This window comes from Mugil cephalus, chromosome 17 (assembly GCF_022458985.1).
Source record: "Mugil cephalus isolate CIBA_MC_2020 chromosome 17, CIBA_Mcephalus_1.1, whole genome shotgun sequence".
Taxonomy (NCBI): Eukaryota; Metazoa; Chordata; class Actinopteri; order Mugiliformes; family Mugilidae; genus Mugil; species Mugil cephalus.
The window spans coordinates 3,322,678-3,345,882 of NC_061786.1; the positions used below are offsets into that span (position 1 = coordinate 3,322,678).

The 23,205-nt window shown below is 42.3% G+C and overlaps 1 protein-coding gene across 1 annotated transcript in view; it reads right to left on the reverse strand.

Moving 5' to 3' along the window:
* The window catches only part of babam2 (BRISC and BRCA1 A complex member 2), an 81,087-nt gene that overhangs the window by 25,630 nt on the left and 32,252 nt on the right, over positions 1-23,205 (reverse strand). Inside the window, exon 7 of the mRNA XM_047610415.1 lies at positions 2,935-3,044. Coding sequence (XP_047466371.1) covers positions 2,935-3,044 — 110 coding nt within the window. The remainder of the gene's footprint in view (positions 1-2,934; positions 3,045-23,205) is intronic.

Genomic DNA, 23,205 nt, shown 5'->3' on the forward strand with positions numbered 1-23,205 from the left:
GAACGGATGGAGAAATTACAGCGCGATTAAAGGACAGAATGACAGACATAAAGAAGCCTGGAACATTTTGACACTGAATAGATGTAGTTGATGTGACACCCTGTACCAACACTGATATCCAGCAGTGCCAAATCCAGTAAGCTGAGCCAGTATCTGTAGTTGTCAGCTGCAACATTCAACATCTGATAAAATTACGGCCGATTTAAACCACTTCCAAATGTGTTTTGATGCGTATTTGATCCTATATGATACCGTGGCATTTGTTATAGCTTGGACTCACGCACAGTCTCTTGAATGCTGAAGCCTAACAAATGCTTACTGGGAAAAAAGAAAAGAAAAGAAAAGAAAGACAGATATGTGCAGGCACACAGCACCCAATGTGCGTTCCTCTCCACTGGAGCCACTGCAATGAGATAATGGGCAGCTACACAAGACTGAAGACTAACAAGGGTCATCAAGGACATGGAGGAAAACTAACAGGGTAACAGATCCGCATAAACACACGCACGGCGAAAGCCCGGCTCGCACACATCTGCATGCTAAATTAAGCGCCGTCCGCGGTAAATACGGCGCTCATGCACGAACTCGCACACACATGCAGCCTTCAAACAACGGTGAAGAAGAAGACATACATTTTCGCCCTGGGTCATGAATTAACACACTCCCACGCAGCTGACACAAAAAAAAAAAAAAGGTGCACAACAACACGTAGGAGAGCATATTCATGGGCGGCATTGATATGCATATGTGCAAATAGCGCAAGACAAAGAGGCAACATTAAGCGGGAGAAGAGGGGTGGTAAATGAGTAGCTGGGCTCAACGCGCCGCTGTTAAGCCGCCGCTTCTGGAGACGTTTCTTAGAGGGTTTACATCACAGCCTCTCCGTCTTTATCCTACCCCCCGCTGCTCCGCCGGCAACCACCCCTCTCCATCCCCAGCGCCGTACAGCTCCCCGCTTTGTGCTCTCCCCTCTGCTGCCTTTAGCCTCCTTCTGTCTGTTCGCTTCACGCGGCTGGCAGAGGAGGAGAGCCTCTAACGCCGCGGCGACGGCTCCGGTCTGGTGTGCAGCAGCGGTGGGCTCAGCCTCTTTTCTCACACAGGCACACGGCTCCATCAGAAAGCACGGAGACATGTGCGGCGAACGCGCCCGTCTACGCATGGAAGTGTTCTGTGATTTCAACACCTCGGCGGCGCTCTCGATGAAAGCCTGTCCAGCCAAGTGGGGTTTCTGTGCAAGGAAGTGTCAATCAAAGCAACACTTTCCTCGTTAAAACAAGCCAAATCAGTGTGGCCAAGAATCCACGCGGCACAAAAGCCTCGCATGTAAAATGTAGAAGATGTATTGCACTGTCTCCCATATTGCTGCTTATACACTGTACGCTTTCACAAGCACAGAGTGTGGACTAAAAGAGGATTATGTAGGACAGGCAGTAGGTAGGTGACCTTTGTTTTGTGCAGTGTAATTAGGAGATTTGGTTGCAGTTGCTGCTTGGGGATAAGGTCCTTTTCATTTCAACCTATTGGGGAGGAGGAGTACTCGTGTGCACGTATCTGCTTTGGTAACTGAGCAGGAAAGTGAGAGGACAGTGGACGTATAACGCAAAGGAGGAAGGGAAGGAAGTGCAAAATTGGAATTAAAGAAAGGCCACAGTGGGAAAGAAATAACAGAGATAATAGCAGAATGGAAACAACTATAGAGCGGGGAAAAGCAGGAGAGAAGAAGATGAGGGTGGAAGACGAAGAACACGTTGAGACAGGAGAATGAGAGAGAGGAAGATGGAGAGAAAGAAAGAGAGCAGCAGAAGAGTGGTGGTGTTGGGGGAAGAGCAGAGGTCTGTTAACCTGGTGCGACGGGGCGTGTGCTTGTAAATAAACATCAGCCGGAGATTATTCCGAGCATGGAAGCCCAGACCGTGGGGCCCCGAGGTCAGAGTGGGCCCATACCTGACTGTCTCTGCGCACACACACATGCACACGCACACGCACACGCACACGCGCACACGCACACACACACACACGCACACACACACACACACACACACACACACACACACCTACGTAGACATTGTGCTGAGAGCAGAGCCTGTTGCCCGGTGCCCGCACACAAACGCATAAAAAAAAAAAAAAAAAAAACCCAGACACATACATCTGGGATATAAAAACCCACATGCATTTGTCGAAACACACACAGACGGACACACACACACGCAAATATAAACTGACAATTGCGCACACACACGCACTAAATCCAACAAGACAAAAAATAAAAATGATTTCAACAAAGAGAATGTGCTGCAGTACCCACACTGTGCCCACAGACTCTCAGAAAACATTCTACACAAGCCCCTCTCTCTCTCTCACACACACACAAACACACACACAGTTAACACTCCAGATGTCTACAGACATCCACTCATTCCAGCTCAGACGCTGTGTGTCATCCATGTCATTTTTTTGTTCTTCCCTTATTGTTTTGGAGAAAGCGACTGATGAGTCCAGACACTGGGATGCAGGATTATTCACAGTGACGTAACATGTCGCTACATTCACAGCGCACTAACAAGGTGACTGTATTTTGCATCCTTGACATTAAAAGCTGTGCACAGTGAACTCCTGTCACCTACGAAGACACCAAGCTTGATTGTCAAGGTAGGTGTGCACGTTAATCGGTTACCACAAAAAAGGCTTTTGTTATAACGTCCTTGTCATGAGACTTGGCACACATGAGGCTCGAGTATCGAGCTATAGTAGTTTGCTTGTAGATTTCTACAATGTTACTGGCGATGTGTTATGAGGCCACGCTATTAGTTCATAATGACATACTGCAGTTTGTGGGTTTCTTGAGGCCCCAAACAATAAAACAGAAATTGAAACATACATTTTACAGTTAACTGATAGATGACAATAGAGTAAGTGATGAATGCGTGTACTTACTGTTCGATGCTGGGGGAAAGGTACAGTTTAGGAAAGACTTGGGTAGCCTCAGCATCCTCAAAGCTCACAGAGAGAAGGGCCACGTCCTCTCCAGGGTCCAGGGCCGTGTCCTTAGAAAGAAAAAAGCAGGGCGGATAATGTTAAAAATGACTAAAATGACTAAAACGGATATATTCAGTGTCTAACAGTGTGTCTAGGTGTTCAAACTTCCACATCAATCAGATCACACTCCAACTTTAATTCATTCTCTTAGTAATACTTTTAGTTGGTATCTCTGTTAAGAGTTACTCAACCAGTCCTGACTTCACTTCAGTCCTGTTCAAACCTTGTATTAAGAGTGGATCTGTTGCCAATCTGATCACAAGTGACCAGCTTTAGGTATGTGTGTTCAGACCTGGCATTAACATGTGTCTCCGGATCTGATCGCAGTTTCATGCTCAACATCATTTGATTCCCAGCACAGTATCATGTGGGTGCGTCATGACTTTGGCTTCACACATTCAGGTATTTTTTTATTGAACTCCACCCTGATGTCAGTTAGACCTGTACAAAAATCAGCTGCGCATAGAGGGTCTTTAATGCAAGCCAGGACATGGTTGACAGGGTGAACATGTGTCCACACCTGTCTTTTATGTGAGCGGATCACCCAGATCAGTCCCTTAATGCAAGGCCCTTTGATAAAAACCTCTGGACAACTGCTGAGCAGACTGTTATGCTTTATGTTCGATGGCGATTGCCAAATGTTAACACACCAACGTGCTAAAGGAACATGGTTAATGTGAAGCATGTATTTATTGCTTTTATAGACATGCTGGCAGTTATCTGCTGTTGTGCATGTCTGCAGCCTTGAACAGCTAACTGTAGAAACTGTCATCTATGTTTTTAGCTGTCCACCTGATACATCTAAGACAGCAGGTATACTTCTATTTTAATCAATACAGCAGTCGACCAAGGCTGCATAACTGTAAGCTGTGTACACAATCACGTGGTAATATCTCCAAGAAGACAATGAAGAAAATGATGCTGAATCTACCTAGAGCTGAAGTATTTCCAACTTTTGCAGTACATTTTCAACAAAAGTCAAACCTTGACAGATATGATAAGAGTTGGGATTCAGAGGATAAAGTAATCCTGAGGGATCATGCATTTTTAAGTGTGCACAACAAGTGTGCAACTACCAAAATATTTAAGAGAACAGAGAGGACAGAAGGACAGACACCAGAAGAAACATCTGTTTTGTTTCATGCCACATTAGCTTCAACAGCTGTACCATGAGGCTGAGCCGATGACTGGGAGCACCAATCAAATCATGTGTGAGATGGATGCAAAGGCCACCCGGAGCTGCTCGCTACAAACCTCATGTGTCTCTCTGAGGTTCTAATTTCTCATTCTGTGATGTTTTTCCTAGAGCATGGCTACTTCCCAGGCACTGTCATTAGTGCAATTCCACATCAAGTACCATTCTGGGCTCTCTCTCTCCCGACAGAGGCTCAGCAGTGTTAATCAAATGTCTTACAGATGGTTTGAACTCATCCATTTGTTATAATCGCTGCCCGCCCTGGTGAGAGGAAATCTAACCACCACACATGATGGACGGAGGCACAGCGCAACCAGTTTGCAGCGAAGCAGCCTCCAACGTGATCAGGCTTATTAACTAATTACACATGCTTTGGTTTGCCGATAATAAAACCAAACCGACCACTGGTCTGAGAAAAAGCGTGCCTGAGTGGGAAGAAAAACAGATTCCTTCACTGCACATTTTGTCCCCAAGTGGAGTAGAATTAATTCCTATGCATGTAATCTAATGATTTTCACTACGTGTTTAATTAAACATAACAGGGGGAAAAAAATAAAAATAAAATAATAATCAAATCTGAAACAAAAGTATTGCATCCCCGAGAGTATAGCAAATGCCAGGGTCACAGGAAATGGTAGGGTCATCGCTAAGGAGTTACTGAATGGAAAGTACATGTCCATTGTAACACTTGCAGATATTAGTCACAACAATAGCCGACTGTCACGCAGTGTGTCTTGTCGCAGTGAATGCATTAGGGGGTAAAGACACAAGAAGTAGAAGGGAGGCAGAGAAAGACAACAGAGTGTGCGGCATCCAAAAGTGTTGCCTGATGGAATCAGCTCACATCAATATAGCGAGCTTCAGCAAACAAGAACTGCTCCGTGTCTCACGGCAGCGCCCTCGGCTACCGCCGCTGACAATATGGGACAGATAGGAACGGGCGTGGAGATGTGGGGCCTTGGTGGGCTTTTGGGAACAAACATTTTTTTTTTTTGCTCCACTTTGTAGCTGTCAAGTCCCATTCTCATCTTTAGCAGATGCTTTCTTTGGACTATGAGAGAGTAAACAGATGGATGAGAACCAACGGGAAGGTGAGAAGGCCAGAAGATGAACATGGGGCAGCTGTGCACGGCTGCAGTGGACCATCCCTTGAGTTGGTCAGACCACGGGCACTGTTGAAGGGAGAGCCGTTTTTTCGTGGAATGATTCAGACTCATGTTGTCCCAGAAGACAGCGAAGAGCTGTCACAAGTCATATTCTATCAGCGAAACAAACAAACAAAAGGCGGATGCTTTAACTTTTAGCTATTGCCATTCTAAATTAATGTGCTGCGCAAGAGAGCTCAGCTACACGGATAAAAATAGCTGCTGCATTGTGAAGCATAACTTAACATCCAACTTTTATGGAGTTATTTTGCAATTTAAGTTTTACAACTGAGAAGTAACAAACATGCCACAAGTACGGTCATGGAAATTTGTTCCCTAAGTCACAGTTCGGCCTGTCACGGTAACAAATTATGATGGTCTATTTTTCGCTGTTCTGTTGTTTTTGTTTGTTTGTTCGTTTGTTGTTTATTTGTCGACCAAATGGTTCAGCAAGTGGTGACTGTCAGGACAGGCTCCGCTGCATCTCCAGCTGCAGCTTTTTACCCAAGTTGGAAGGCTGGACCGGATGGTTATGTAGCGATATAAATCGAGGCCGGCAATATTTTCTAGGTTCTTTTTCATTAGTCACACGATTAACTGATTTACTGATTATTGTGATAGGCCTAGTCACATATACACGTATGTATTATTACTTCAACAAGAGTAAGGGGTTAACATACATGCTAGTGCTCGGTGAGGCTGCTTCAGAGTCTAGTGTAGCCGCATTTAATTCTTATCAGAATATGAATCTGGTAACTCCCTGTTTGGATTTCATTGTGGGTGTGTTAGAATCAAAAAAAGTGCAACCTACAATCGGCCAGAGCCCTTCTGTTGAGAACAAACCCAAACACCATGGAGCAGATGATCTGCATGACTATATTACACTTCCCTTCATCATTACATAAAGTCTTCTCAAACTATGTGACTGACCTGGCAGATATTTGCCAGAACACAAGGAGAGACACCAGTTAAACCTTCCGCCTACAGAATCAAATTGCGGACTGCAAGCCGGACGGGCTCGCAGTTGTTCGACTCAGACATAAATATGAACGTCGGCAAGCTAATGCAAGCTAACTCATGGTGGGGTTGAATGTCTACAGAACACAACCAGAACTTACCAGAATTACTCCAATGAATGAGTGAAGGCCACCACTGAATAAGGTGGTAACAAGATGAAGTGAATACAAAGTTCTTCCTGGTCTCCTTGTGTTTGGTGCTTGCTTTTTTTCTGTGACCCTTGCACTCATTGCAATATTTTGTACATTGCATGTCCTGATGTTAACAGGGTCAAAACCATCTGTGAGTTGTCTAACTACTCCCATCATAAAAGGCCATGCAGTTGTTCAGATATCCCAGAGGGAAGGATAAGAGATAAATATTAAACATTAGGTAATCATCTTCATGATTGCTGAAGCCCTGTGACCTGTTCCTTCAAACCCATGAATTATCAAGAACAAAGCAGAAGCATTAAAAACCAAAATGCTGTAAGTTCGTCATTTATTTCTAAAGCTCTTGCACGGCTCAAAATTCATGATGAAAAAAGTTCCTGCTTAAGTGGGATGCCAAGAGTAAATTAAAGCGTAGAGATGCAATACAAATGATTTATCTGCCAGCTGTTTTAGGTTTGGAAAAACACAGCATCCTGAATGAATGCACGTGCAGTGTGGTGGTGATTTAGAGTCACTCTCTGATGCTCGTTTTCACTCAAAAATGGGCAAATCTGTGACAGAAGCTCGAGAAAAGATACTCCAATGGGAGGAAAACTTGACCTTTTAACCCGTTTGCCTTGAAACCATTAGTTAAACTGAAACAGAAGAGCGTTTCCCTCTGTAATGAAATAAAAGCCCCCAAATGGCCATTAATGTTCCTGCCTTTTAACCAAATACACTTGAGGGCAGCTGCTGCTTGCTTATGTAAAGAGTTAGTCGAGAAGGAACATTAAAAAAAGCCTTTGCTCCACAGGCCACGGGCAGGACCTTAATGAAGAGACTTCATCGGTAAGTAATGAGCACTGCAAGACAAGGAGGGTGTCTCGCAGCGCTCGGAGGACGAGGCAGTATTTACTACACACCCCCAGAGGACGTGACTCAAGCGCCCAAGGATGGGTTTTAAGAAAGTGGGTGAAAAGCAGACGTGTGTGTGTGTGTGTGCGTGTGTGTGTGTGTGGTATCAAGGTTAGAGGCTGCCTCCAAGTCAAACCCTTTCACATGGCCACCACCCCATGTCTTCCATCCTCCTTACTCTTTCAGACAAATAAATGCGCACGCACACACACACAATGCTTTTCCTTGTGTCCGTCCTTGTGTTTCCTGATGCCCCAGCCTCTGGCATCTCCTCTGTGTCGCATGTGACAGGTTGGAAATGTGACAGCTGTCCTTATGCCAGACCAAGTCTGGCCAAAGTCATAACACACACAAACACGCTCATCCGCGAAGGCTACACAGGGGCTCCACTGCGGGGCTCGTACGGAGGAGGTAAGGGCACTTTGTCCGCCTTCTTCGCCCAACTTTAAATGTCATGCCCAACGTAATGGGTCGGCTTGACTGACAGCGGGGTTGTTGTGTGAGGACGTGTCCAGCTTCTAGGCCAGCAGCTTTGGTACATGTGTCCCTGCACATACACTGGACATGATGTTTCTCCCATCATTGGGAAACACTTTGGGAAATCCTGAAAACCACAAGAAGTACTGTTTTTTTTTTTTACTTTATTTTTCAGAATCAGGGACTTGCAGATGTTTTTGTCTCATGTCAGAAGAATCAAAATACTTCTAATCAAAGCAAACGCAGCAGCAAGTGCCCTATTAAAAAAAAAAAAAAAAAAAGAACAACTAGTTCAGGCAGCCTGCTGCTCTGTGAGAACATGGGCACATAGTGGCAAAACACATTTATCAATCCAACATGTGGCACCTATTAGCAAAACAATTACAACAGCAGTTCAGAATGGTAGACAGGCATGAGAGCTAAAGGCAAGTATTTGTGCATCAACTCCACACAAAAACATCTGCATCTTCATTGTGTAACACAGTGCATTGCATTTGCTCTGCTTGGTCATTTTACACCCTGGACCAATCTGACATCTTGGGTTTCTTCATAACTGTAGAGCTTTGTCAGTGAGGAACGTGCTTGCTATTCTGGTGCACGTATAAAGTCAATACTGAGGTAATGGCTCCGAATGAAAAGAAAATGTCAGGATTTGATGATTACAGCAAATAGATTTGAACGTCTTGTAAGAAATGTTGTATGTAAATAACAGTTCAATGTCAAGAACCTCAAACAAAGCAGGTACAAAAAAGCATTGACCGGCGTAACCAGCATAATGATACGGCGTGTCCTTCAGCACAATATCGTGAAAAAAACGCCTGACATACTGAGTTATTGTGTTTGTGTCGGCCTATTCATAGGTTTGACAGAGACGTACGCCATGACACCCTGGGGGACAGAAGCACGGGGTCAAGGTGGTAGCTGCCAAAATGTCTCACTGCCTGACGTGAAATGTTCTGATTGAGAAAGAGAGTTGAAGATATTGTCCCTAATGATGTGGTGCAGCTGCTTGTGGGGAGGGGGCGGGCTGAGATGTGGTGCACCCCAGCGGTCACGCTCATCCCGCTCCCTCCACCTCAAAAGCATGCAAGAGCAATAATAAGCAGCCAAAACCTAAGCGGCACGCAACTCTCAGAAGGCATCGCGTGTTCTTCTGAAATATATGTTCCCTCCTGTGTCTTTATCAAACCCTCTTGTCCAAAAACCACTCGGCTCGCGCAGCAACTCAGGAGGGTAGATCATTAACCAGGCGACTTTGTGTCACCACATAGTTGTGCCCCGTGCCAGAGCCTTATTTTGACATGAGGACAATAGACGAGAGATTGCAGAGCACACATGCTCCACCTGGAACTATGTTGGTAGAACAGCTCCTAAACACACCTAAACACTGCCCTGTTGCTACAGCCACAAAAGGTTTGTCCATGGGGTGTGTTAGGAAACTGAATATTAACATGTGCGTGTGTGTGTTTGTGCCTCCCTCTATTGAGAATGCATTAGCATGATGGGCACGGCCACAAATAATCTTTCCAGAAGTTAAAGTCACAATAATGGAGAGGATTGCCAAATAGCCAAAGTAATTTAGTTGTTAAAAGTTATGGTAGAAAAGGCACAACAGTACGTCATAAATACAATGTGTTGCAAAAATATTAACCAATGATGTCTCCACCCAAAAAGTCCACACACTTGGCATTCAGTGCTTAGAAATGAGATTGAATAAGACACCTATTACTGAGTCATAGACATGTGACTTCACCCAAGGAGGCATGGATTAAAAACTTCTTAATATACAACTACCATGTTTAACAGCTGGATCAACAGTGACGCCAACACACATGAAAAGATGAAAAAAAATGACGCAGATACAATAGTGTAACTATTGTACGTTTGGAAAAAAGTTAGGCTCTAAGGTCCTTAATAGCCATGTCTTTGAATACTCTTTATTCCTAGGAGCTAAGCCGCCAGCCAAAACCTTTGTGTTTCCTTGAGACAATAACTGGCACGTGACCAAGAGATGCTCCACTGAGACTCTTGGGCAAGCTGGTGAAATTACACGGAAACACAAGTCACATGTGCGATCATGGCCAAGTGTTACTGATAGTGTGTCATTGATAGCATGTCACGGCTTGCGCCGTACAGTCTGTGCAAATTCACAAGTGTGTGATGCTAGGGCTTGAAGCCACAAGGGTGACTCAAGTATGTGACTTTGCATGTGGTTAGCTGCATGTCTTAGTGTCAAGAATAACGAATGAACGCATGTAGCATGTTCACACTGATGACACAATACAGAGTGACCTATTAGTCATCTGCCATCTGACAACATGGCGACAATCCTGTCCGAAGTCCTTGGAATTCTAAATAATGCATAGTTATCTCAGCTGTGGAGACAAAATTATGGTAAAACCCAACACTACAGTCTTTATGAAGTGTATACGCAGCATTTACTGCATCTTGTTGATGGTCCACAGCTGAATTTTTTTCTCTTTTAGCTTGAAATGTTTCATTGCTAGCTATCAATATAAATCAATATAAATTCCAATTATACGTCTACTGCTGCTGCATTCAGCATCAGATATTTAATGTATTCCATGTTTCCTAACTAGTTGTGATTGTTGGTGATAGATTCAAATTGGCCTCACACAGTTACAGGAAATGAGGCATAATCCATTCTCACTTTACTGTACTGCCGAATAGCTCCATAGCAACTGATTAACCCAACGCGTACCTACTGCGTCACATTAAAGCACTCAACTGGTGATGTAGGATTCTTACGTATGTTTTGTCTCATGGAACAGTCAGAGAATACACTGTTTTAAAACTGTATTCAGTGCTAACTGCTATTGTTCATTAAAAAATGTGTGCAGTGTGCAGAGTTGTTTGAGATAAAATTTTCTAAAAAAAAAAAAAAAAAAAGTGGGTTCATTTGTTTGTACTTTATGTCCCTTGCATATAAAAAGGGGAAACAGACGATTTAAATGAGGCAGCTTTACAAATTGTCACACAGAGCTGGCCTGCTCTAAACGAGGCTCATCTGCTGGTCCCATACTGTCTGAAAATATTCAGATCAAAGACAAGAAGATGAGGTTTGCTTCCTTTCACTAATTCCGTTTGCATTCTTGTGCATTGGTTCACTAAAATGAACAGCCAATCAGAGAGATGTTTCTCGCCGATGGGCTCCAGTAGAGATTCACCATGCTCAGCTGGCCAAAGACACAGCGGTTCAAATAGTGCTACAGGCGTGAGACAAACCACAAAAACTGACTTTGGTTGATGTTACAAACCTTAAAGTTAATGTACCGCATAGATGTGATATGTGACAGTACAGAATATATTGCCTTTTCCTGTATTTGCCTAAAATAATTATTTCATCTTTCAGATTAATACGTAATGATGCTTGCAGTTGTGCTTTGGTACACAGCTAGAGAGAAGTGAAGGAATAGGAAGAAAGTAATCCTTTGCAGAGACAGTCTTATTTATTGTGGGGATTTATAAAGTCATTGGTACGCCCAGGGCAAGCAAAGGCCAAGACTCACAAATGAGTACACAAACACAACATATGGGGATACAATTTCACCCCGAGGCCATTAAAGACGCGGAGACAGACAATGACTTGAGAGTTAAATGGAAGCTGACTGACATCGAGGCGTAAGTGAGGGGAAAAAACAACGGCCATAAAGGATTAGGAAGAGGAACATCTGGAGGTGTTAGAGAGAAATAACATATAGACAGCGCACAACTTGATAGAGAGCGAGGGCGGAAAGTAGGCCAGATGGAAGTAATTCCATGGAGGCGTGGAGAAGTGTGTGTGGGGGGCGAAGGAGGGGAGGGGTGGGGGTGTCCTCCTGAGACCGCGATGCTGGAAATCTTCGGATGCTCAGCTGGAGGTACAGGCAGGTGGGTGGGATTCTTCGTTGGAGACGCAGTGTGGGTGGTTATGGGGGGTGGGGTGGGATAGGTGATGGTGGAGTTGGAAAAAAAGAGGAGACAGGAGGCAGACATAACCTTTGGTATCAAAGAGTCACACCAGGGTCATTACAGCGCTGGGGAATGGATCTGAGCTCCGTTCTCTCTAACCACCCCTCCGACGGCTTTGACTTTGACTGCTTCATCTCTCTCAATAATATTTTGGCATTTATTTCCACACTTCAAAAGTAGGTGAGGGAAGCTTTTAACCGCACTTCTTCTGAACCGCACACGATATTTTTCTCATCATTTTACGATCTTATCATATGCACATGTAGGGAGATAAAGAACGACAAGAAAAGGGGGAGGCCTTTTTTCACCCAACAGAAAAAAAAGAAAAAGAATGAGTGAATGAAAACTGTGATGATCTAAACTCAAGGGCGGAACAGATTTTCAGCGTAAAAACACGTGCGTAAAACTACTAAGAAAAAAACTAATTAACAGTGACAAGCAAATGGCCTCAAGTGTCATCACCATCGAAATGAGACGCACTGAGAAAATATGCTCCCTGAGTGCATGTCTGCTATGACATCATGATGCAAGAGGTGACTCAGATACAGTGAGAAATATGTTGTTTATCATGGGCAAACAATTATCAATTCATCAGCGTCAGAGGCATTCTGTGGCATTAGTCACCGCATATGGTCCCACACCTAGCTATCACACGATACGCAAAGACTTAAGAGGCCCATCATCAGAGAGATGAGAGTGTGCCAATGAATTATCACCTCTGATGAACACATAGCCGGGGCCGGCCGTGCAAAATTAAAAAAAAAAAAAATAGTATGGGGAGTATGAAACACATGGAGGGGAACGGATAGCCGCTACAAAGCAAAGAGAAAAAAGAAAAGGTCGCAGAGTTCACGTTTTCGGTTGTTGCTAAGCACCTCATCATGTGGCGAGGCTCTGGGGCTACTGGTCATGTGTCACAACAAGGAAAGGAGGAGAATGTCTGACTCGTCCACCCCGGGGCACGACCTTTCTGACAGCCCTGTCTGTCAGTGCAGCACCAGGGCTGATGCTGAAAGTGATGGGTCACTGGAGGGAGGTGCAGCAGAGGTGAGGACATGCTCCATAAAGCGAGTGCCACCTGCATAGAAACGGATAACCAAACCTTCTGACCTTGTCACATTTACGCTTGCGGCTTTATTACATCTCCTGAATGCAAACAGTGGAACCTTTAATGGCACAAATTAAATCCACATGACATCTGCATAAAGACTCGGCTTGGAGGCTTTGCACAGCTGCTGTTCATCTTAGACAGAGGTCTGCTCCGGCCGAAAGTGGGCCGCATGATGCTGAGAATTCATTACAAGAATAACAAAGGTGCCGTCTGAGCTGGGTGGTAAAATGCAACGCTGCAAAGCGGTAAATAGTGTGAAATGTGTGCCACATCAGCTGATGACAAGATATAAGAGAAGTGGTGATGCTATGTCAGAGTTATCAATTCTTGGCTGCATGGCAAACCTGCCGAGCAGCTGAATGAACTGTGGATTGGAAGCACTGTGTCTTTCCCATCTGAAAAACCCCAAATCACAGCTAAAAAACAGGAGCCTAACAGTAGCCTTTAACCACGGTGTTGGGAATTGATCATGCTCCGCCAAAGATTTGCTAGAAAAATAACACGATGGCTCTGATTGGTTGTAGGACAATCCAGTTGCATGCCAAGGCATTTTTTCTCTCTATTGGTGGAAACACTCTAATGAAATGAAACTGGCATGCCAGCTGACTCATTTTCTGATAGGAATTGAGTCTAGCTACGCCAAATTTAAAAAATCAGAGAACATCAGCTCTTCATTAACATCCTGATTGACACTCCGGTTTTATCTCAAGTTTATGTAGAGAGAAAAAATAACAAAACTACTGATTCAAGTCGAGTTTTGGCGCAGTCTCTCTTGAATTAGTTATGCCCACATTCACTTCCACTAAAACACACAGAACGCATAAATTTAAGAATTTAAGAATTCTTTGATCTGGCCCAAGCAATTCACCCCAAAAGTCCCCTTTGCTAGACAAGCCTCTCCAAAGTCCAAGCAACAGCGCACTTTATCATTATCTTCTTTTGTGACTTCTGCCTGCAGAAAAAGCAGAAGTGAAAATAACAAGAAAAATCAAGTTTCTCAAAATCGAGGTGCTTTCCATTTGAGCGTGCTATGTGGATGTTTCACGAACCACGTTTCTGTTCCACGGTGAAAATAAACACGTTTGCATCCGTGTTTATTCTTCTTGGCTTCTTCTCACCTATGCTGGAGCAGGGCCACATCTCTTGACACGGTGCCAGTATGTCATGATTTGCATGTTTGAGAACAAATGTTGCTCCTTAGTGCCACTAGTGGTCAAAACACACCTTTAGGCAAACACGCAGACTTCCAGGGCAATGGGACATTTAAATCTTAAATTATAAGACAGCAAGAAGTTCCACCAAGGACAGTGATAATTAGAATAAAGTTACAAGTTCTATGGAGAGGTTGTAATTTTCTGAACGTGGAATGCTATCGTTAGCTGCTTGGCCAACATAACTTCAGCAGCTTATGTATGTAACCCTCATGCATTATTTCAAGTCCTGCCTGATTTTCCTGCCAAAGCTGACCTGCCCTAACAAGCGCAACACACCAGGCAAGTGAGGAAGATGTTAATCAAGCGCAGCATTTTCATACCCACATGGTTTTCACACTTCTTGTTGATATGGTATGAGTGTATTACAGCTATATTTTAGTACTGTACATCCTGTGTTGTCTGTTTTATATGCTGTATATGTTTTAAACAAGCCCTTCTAAAGAGGTGCTGGTGTAAAATATCTTTATGCTCAGTGTGGATTAACGTGTTAAATGGTTTTATAAATTAACATGAATAAATATACCATAGTTTTCTCGGTTGGTTTGATATCTATAGGCACCTTCTCCTAAAGAAAACAAGCGCTACTAGAGTTTAACAGTAATGGTTATGTCATAAGTTCAAATATTTGTATTCGGCTCACTGGGTGTTTCAGGGTGTGGGCATCACTAACCACAAATTGATATTTACAAGAACATGGATCAAGTTCTTTTTGGTTTCCACAGGCTTTCTATTTTTAGGGACTGAATGAAGGTTACAGCACATTCAGCCATCCACAAGTTGAGTTACATTTATTCAGGTCATTCTATGCAGTAATTTGAAATTACCTCACAATCCACATCATTTTTTTAATTTTATTTTTGTAACACAATGGCTGGACTTAGATGGTGGATACATGCAGGGTGGTTTACTGCATGTTGTAACTGGATGGAGACCAAGAGGACAAACACCTCCTTTAAAAGGAGATTTCTATCTGAAATTTACGAGAAACCACTTTCTAACATTACTAGCATAGAAGTGAAACTTCCAGAGAACCACACTATTCTCTTGAAATGTTTTCTTAGGCTGTGGTCCAGTGTCCACAGCAAACACTGAACCCTTGCACTTTCATTTACGTCATCCGTGTCTGCAACGTCTTCAAGTGTTAAAAATACTGCAGAGCAATTTATTAAATCATATAACCTCAGTCTTAGATGCAGGGCTCACGTGTATTTGTGGTTTCATCAAAAAAAAAAAAAAAAAAATCCTTTTTCCAGGCTAAGTCATTTTACCCATTTGTTTAACAAGCTAGACACAGTTTTTTTATTTTGCAGTTAGGGTTTCCGCTCTCTCTAAGAGGCGTACTGTGGCATACAGCTGATGTGGCTGCTGGGAATCTTAACTCTATATTCCTGTAGAGTTGTCTTTAAAACATACAGGATTGTGTAAAACATCCTTGTAGATACTCTCCATCAAATCCCTGAAATCCTTGGCTTGGTAGAACAATGAGTCCAAACATATAGCAATAGAGAACTGTCTCCAGTGACAAGAAGAACCACGAGTCCAGAAGCAGACCACTGTATTACTTGATGTATACAGAATGCATTACATGCTTTCACTACAACAGGTGTGTTTTCAGGGATGCCTCAGAGAAGGCTCGCATGCACTAATGATTAAAAACATTATTGTGTCTGTGTTAGTTAGCCCTAAACATTATTTGCTGACACGCTAGCACACAGGTGTCCTTTGATTCCAGTACTCTGGACGCAGCCCGGCTGTTCTGTACTTTGTTGACGGCCTGAAACACGAGGGAGATGAAAGCACGTCATTATTATCAAGAGCAGCTTCATTCCGACTCCCTGTAACTTTCTCATTGTGTGACATTTTCTCAGGAGGCTGAAAGCTGTGTAGTGCCAGATGTTAAAACCACCTGGCAGCAATCACAGCGGGGTTCTCAAATCAGATACAAAATTCTTGACCTCTGTCAGTCAATCAATCGCCAACCGGCTTCAGTAGATCAGTGCCCCCTTCTTCTCATCACAACTAACTCACATTTTGTAGAATGAAGAAAACATATCATCAAAAAACGGGTAATTAGGACAGTCCTTGTAGAAAAAAAACAGTGAACTACAGGGTGGAGAAACAATAATGCTCTCAATTCTTAGTTTTTACAACACACTGGGTGACACATCACAATTTTTCAAAGTAAACGTATTTCTAAAGGTGCTATTGACATGGAATTTTCACCAGGTGTTGGTAACAGCCCAAGTAATCCATACATAGAGAGGAACCAAAACAAATTAAGTTATTTGTAATAATGTAAAATAACAGAGGGAAAAAGTATTGAACACACACAGAAAGGGAGGTGGAAAAAGGCATGGAAATTCAAGACAGCAGCTGAAACCTATCAGTGATCAGAAAGCCATCCTGCCCCTTGTCAGTGCAAATGAATATCAGCTGGTTCAGTCCAAATTGATGGTCTATAAAAAGGTGTGTCATTACCAAAGTGTCACACAAGGAACATCTCATGATGGGTAAAAGCAAAGAACTCTCTCAAGACCCTCACAGCATTATTGTTGCCAAACATTCTGTTGGCATTGGTTACTGAAGGATTTCTAAACTTCTGAACGTTCCAGTGAGCACTGTTGGAGCCATAATCCAGAAGTGGAAAGAACATCATTTGACCGTAAACCGGCCATGAACAGGTGCTCCTCACAAGATTTCTGACATAGGAGTGAAAAGAACTGACCAAAAGTCAAGGACCACTTGCGGAGAGCTTCAGAAAGACCTGGCATTAGCAGGTGCAATTGTTTCAAAGAAAACAATAAGCAGTGCACTCAACAGCCATGGCCTGTATGCAGGCTCACCCTGCAACACTCCATTTCTGAAGAAAAAGCATGTTGAAGCTCGTTTAAAGTTTGCGGAGAGCAAAACTGAACTCTTTGTATGCCATAACACACCTCATGTTTGGAGGACAAAATGCACTGCACCCTACCCCAGAAACACCACACCGACAGTGAAGTTCAGAGGTGGGAACATCATGGTGTGTGGCTGTTTTTCTGCATATGGTACTGGCAAATTGCCACAGTTATAATAGAAGGAGGATGAATGGAGAGATTCTTGAGAAAAATCTGCTGCCATCTACCAGAATGATGAAGATGAAACGAGAGTGGACATTTCAGCAAGACAGTGATCTCAAACACAGAGCCAAGGAAACTCTCACCTGGCTTCAGAGAAAGAATATAAAGCTGCTATAATGGCCCAGCCAATCACCTGACTTGAATCCAATTGTAAATCTATGGAAAGAACTAAAAATCAGAGTTCATAGAAGAGGACCATGGAACCTTCAAGATTTAGAGACTGTTTGTGTGGAAGAATGGGCCAAAATCACACCTGAGCAATGCATGTGACTAGTTTCTCCATATAGGAGGCGTCTTGAAGCAGTCATCACCAACAAAGCGTTTGTACAAAGTACTAAATAAATATCAGCAAGTGTGTTCAATACTTTTTCCCTGTGTCACTTCACATTATTACACATAACTTAATTTAAAATTTGTGAACTTATTAGTTTTGGTTTCTTTCTATATATGGATTACCAACACCTGGTGAAAAATTGAATGTCAATATCACCTTTAGAAATATATTTACTGTGAAAAATTGCGATGTATTCAATACTTATTTTACCCGCTGTTCCATCAGATCATCAGCTTTTTTATACAAATAGTTAGGTATGGGAGCATTATTTGGTACAACCTGTAATAATAAACTATCACAGTCAGACTCCCATTACTTCTACCCAAAACATCCATAACATCTGAAAGACATTGGTTCATCTCAGATCTAGTATCTGACCTGATCACAAGTGTCCAGCCTTGTGTACAGGCGTTAACACAAGACACAGTGAGGAGCATTTGAGATCCAACCACTCACATTTGGAGGAGGCCTGGGCCACTAGTGACCACACTCTTGTAGTAGTGTGAGGACACGGTGTGTCTTGACTATATACATAAAAAATGTATCGACATTATCCCTGGGGAGTTAAATGAGGTAATTACTCAATAATAACTGGCGTCTTTATTTAACTTTATAACCAGAGGTTTTTCTTTCACTACAGGAAACAGCACAGCAGTGAGATTACTCTGCTTACAGACGCCTTCAGGGTTTGAGTTACAATCTGAACTCTAAAATAACTACCGTCAGAGGAGAGATTAAAAAAAAATGAATCCATAATGGTTTGTTTAGGGACCATGTTGAGAGACATAATGCAGTCTGCTCATAGCTCATTGCTTTGTAGCCGACAGTTGGTTCTTAGTGGTTGTTCCAGGCTTCGGTTACCTAGGTCACCTTTTGTATATTTCTCTCTTGAAATACTCTCTTGAAACAAACAGAACAAATATTGTTAGTGTATGGACAGAGATATGGTCACAATGACAGGGGAAAACCAAATGTTTCAGAGTAAAACAAACACAACAAATATTGCTTGTGTATGGACAGAGGTAACTTAGGCTTCAACAGTGACAATTATGGATCACTGTCAACATCGCTCCACCCAGCACCCCAAGCAAAAATGGACGCCTTCAGGGTTTGAGTTACACTCTGAGCTTTGAACAGGTCTTTAAAATAGCTAACGTCAGTGGAGAGATAAATAAATAAGGCCATAATGGTTCATTCAGGGACCATGCTGAGTGATATGATGCAACATAAAACAATTCCCTCATAGCTCATAGCTTTGTAGCCGACAGTCGGTCGCTAGTGGTTGTTCCAGGCTTTGGTTACCTAGGCGAGCTTCTGTATATTTGCCACCCCAAATGTTTCACAGTGAAGCAAACAGAACAAATATTTCTAGTGCATGGCCAGAGCCAACTTAGGCTTCAAGAGTGACAATCGCCTCACATAAGTTCACAAAGATTTTTTCCTCTATCCTTGTTAACATTTGTTATATACGCATCACATGGTCTCTGGCCAGGTTAGATATATTGTGGCTATCCTCTTCCTGTGGGTTCTTCTTTATGATCTAGTAGCCACTAGATTGTTTTTAAACAAATGACAAGAAAGTTTTCCAAAAATGAGTTACATACAGAACAGCTACATCCTTTAATAATAATTATTTAATACAACTGGGGATTGCCAGAAGCAGCGATGAAATAAAATATCAGTATAAGATAAGAGGGTATGGCAAACGTAGGACTTTAACTTAACTGAATATTGTCAGGCATAATGTGTCAACAGGATTTTGTTTCATGACTTTTCTTTTGCAATTTCATTACAAATTTCTATTCAATGGAAAATGCATCATTTTACAAAATATTAAAACAAAAATGCTGCATACAGCAGTACTAATAAAAAACACATAACATACTCTTTTAATTAGTTTAAGTTAGAGAGGTGCTCAGAGGCCCCTGAGCCCTGGCATCATGGTGAGGATACCAGGAGCCTCTCTGATGTAATAATAACCCACATCCCACCGACCCACTGTATCCTTCTCTTTTGCAACTGCATTAAGCTTCTTGCAACAGAGGGGTGTCAGTTTGCTGTGTCAGCAAACTCAGGAGGGGAGTGTGCATTTCTTGACGTCCGTTTGACGAGCTATCAACAGCAGATATTGCCCATATTTAGTACTGCTTAATACGTTCACTGATTAGAAATGAACTACATGAAATATCCAATATATATGTAATGGCAAAATCGATAACTGCAATTTCATTTGAGCTATAATAAAATTAAGTCTTTAGAATAAAATATATATATAATTTTTTAACACTTTGTGCACTTTCACTTTATACTTCTTCTTTAGACCTTTTATGTCTGACATTTAAATTCATCTTCAAGAGCATACGAAGCTATAATACATCCACCGTTTAAAAGCCACATAATTGTTTATCTGCATGGAAGCATTGGCTGGCCTTTTCAGATTTCAGTCGTACACTACATTAGTGAAGCCCAAACTGGCAATTACTTGACAATGTCTTTTGGGCAACTTGCTTTCCAACTAAATGCCATGTCTCAGTGCTATACGGATATGCCATCACTCAGCAACAGGGCCGTCAAAAAGCTCTGCCAATACAGAATGAAGGCATCTCAATATGTCTTGCTTCGCCGTTTAAAACACACTTTTCAGCGGTGGAAGAAATAAATGTGAATTGCAAATAAAACATTCACACAAGCTCATGTCAAAGAGAGTCCAGTGACAGTGCAGTGAGCACACCGTCTCTGGAAAAAGCGCTCTTGGCTTCGTACCTCCCCGCAAGACTCCCTGGTTTAAATCTTCTCAAGCAATACTGACTAGCTCCACTGTTCCACATTCACCTAAAAGGGAAACTACGTACATATTCTACCCACTGCTGCAAAGCAATTAACAATGTAATGAGTTTAACTTTTCTAGACAAGGGATTATTTTTTAAGTATTTCCCATCAGCTAAGACACAATGAAACTTTATAACAGTCCAAGGACAAAAGCCTGTTATGAGTGATCAGGAGCACAGATTCAGCAGGAAAAGTACAACTTTTTTTTTTTTTTTTTCTTCGTCCCAACACAGAACGGCTGAACAAAAAAAAAAAAAAAAAAAAAAGACAGATGAGACAGGAGAGGCAGAGCTCAGGCATAGGAGCAACGCACTCGGAGCATTATGGGAGGAACCTGCAATTATTTTATAGCTCTTAAGATTCCTGAGCTCTTAGTCAGTGTTTACCGTGCAAGGGCACGGCAAGGCCACAAATTACAACCACTTGCTTTGGCACCAAATGCTCGACAGTCACGCACAGGCCCGGGCATTCTTTAAAAAGTCGAAGATAGGCTGAGAATGGAAAGGCACGGGGGTAATGGTTGGAAGTTGGCCATTAGGTGAATATTTTGTTGTTGTTGTCTTTCTTATTTTGTTTACCAGAATTGGTATGAGTGTATTATTTAAATCACTCCACTAGATGAAAACAACCTCTTTGACTCTATGTGAATCCATGCGGGTCAAACCAATGGCTACAAACACAGAGTAGACACAAGGGCAACCCAGTTCTGTGTTGGGTGTTGTAGCCACCTTGAAGATGCTACAGTGTCATGTACACATGGTGACAGATTACGCATTCATCCGCGTGTATGTGCGCATGCAGTGTCTACAGTTGTTTTCCAGGTCTGTGCAGAGAATTGTGTAAGACTCATCATGTGAGCAAGGGAGCTATCTTCAGCCACGACTTCTCCAAAAGCTCAACTGCCAGGCAGAGGGGGACGCGGTCGGAAAAGAAAACCGCAACAACGAAAGCCTCATGAGCGGTTGAGAAAGGAGCAATGATTATGTGGCAACCTGAAGAGGTAGGGTAACCGCAGCTGCTACAAGCTGTTGGGGTTTGTGGCTTATCTCTTGGAAAGCTGAGGTAGCCACCTTGTCCTTAAGATTAAAAAAATAACAAAAAAATAAAAAATCAGGACGAGAAAAAGCAAGAATTCGGACCAAAACAAGCATGAATGGATTCCTCGCGTACCCAAAAGGTGCTCCATCGCCAGTGGTGATTCAGCGGTGTGGGCCGCCGCATAAGTGGCTTTGTGTCACTCTCCAGCTCGCATAATCCAGGCTTTCTGAGGAGGAGGTGTTGAGTTAAAGTGGTTTTTAAAGGAGCAGTCAGGTGCTCAGATTGATAAGACATGGAAAATCACAGCACTATAAATGAATCTCTGAAGGATTAAACTGTTCCTCATAGTTTGGTTTAATGCGATAGGGGTGCAATCAATAGATGTTAACACAGAGCTGCACTTTACAGCTTTAAACATTTTGGTATAGCAACTTCAAGTTCTTAAACAAGCCGAACTGTGAAGCAGGGAAAACTGTCACTTGGTGACTTGTTGAGTAGCCGACATATAGAACAATAAAGCTGTAGACTGGTAATTAGAGAATCAGCTTTGAGATTGCAAGGCCACAGGTTTACATCCCCCTATGTCCCCTACCTCATGACTGAGGTGCTTCTATACACAGGCAATGAGTATGTAAGTCATAAGATTCAAGTGAAATTACTTCTATTCCTTTCGCAGAGTGAGTGAATGAAATGTGCACATGCTAAGAACTGCAAATCAAAACGCAAATATTTTATAAGATCTTTTGTCCTTAAAGGTGAAATTTAGTTTTTATTCATTATTGTTTTGTGTAAATTTGGTAAGAGTTGTAAGATTCCGGCTCAAACGACGGCTCCATCGTTTGCTGTAAATTAGTGAATCACTTGGAAATGACTGACTGCCGTTAACGTTCTTGGTCTATTTTAAAACCCTACTTACCAAATAAAGGCACGCAGAGAGGCGAAGAGTGGGTTGGTAAAAAAAAATCAATTGTTTTGAATAAACAACACATTAGCCCTCTGAATTAATCAGAGGCTGACCTTGTGCTGTCAGTAATGTTTCTGGTTTGATCCCTTCAGAACCCATTTAACAATGCAATGATAAGAAAACACAGGAGGTTATAGGTTATGGGGATGTTTTTAGTCGAGTCAAAACTGGAATTACAAAGAGATAAAGAGGCAGAAGCGCTGGGTAGAGGTTAATCATTCAGATGACATTTCTAACCGAGTGTTCAGGCATACCCTTGAGCAGTTTAGCAATCTGAATCACATGGGCGTAGATGAGGCTTATTTAATATATCAACACTAATGTCTCCAAAGTATCTGTTCAGCTGATTTATACTTGATAATACTTATTTATAATTCCACTGCTAAGTTAATGTCATATTGTGTGTATAATAATATGAAGGAAAGACTAAATTAAATGAAGCCATTGTTTTATCTGTATTCTGGACTGAAGGGTTACCCATCCCATTCCCAATGTCGGATGATTTTCTGAATTTGAAAAGAGAAAATTTTTTAATTTTAACTTTCCGCACAAAAACATGTTTCTTGGATGCTTTCAATGCCACAGTGTTCTGGGAACAATGCCAGGATTACTGAAAATATCAAAAAACAAAAAAAAAACTTAAAGATCTTTAAATTTATTCATATTAAATGAAACTGAACTGGGAGCTCTGGACATGAAATCACAGTTAGA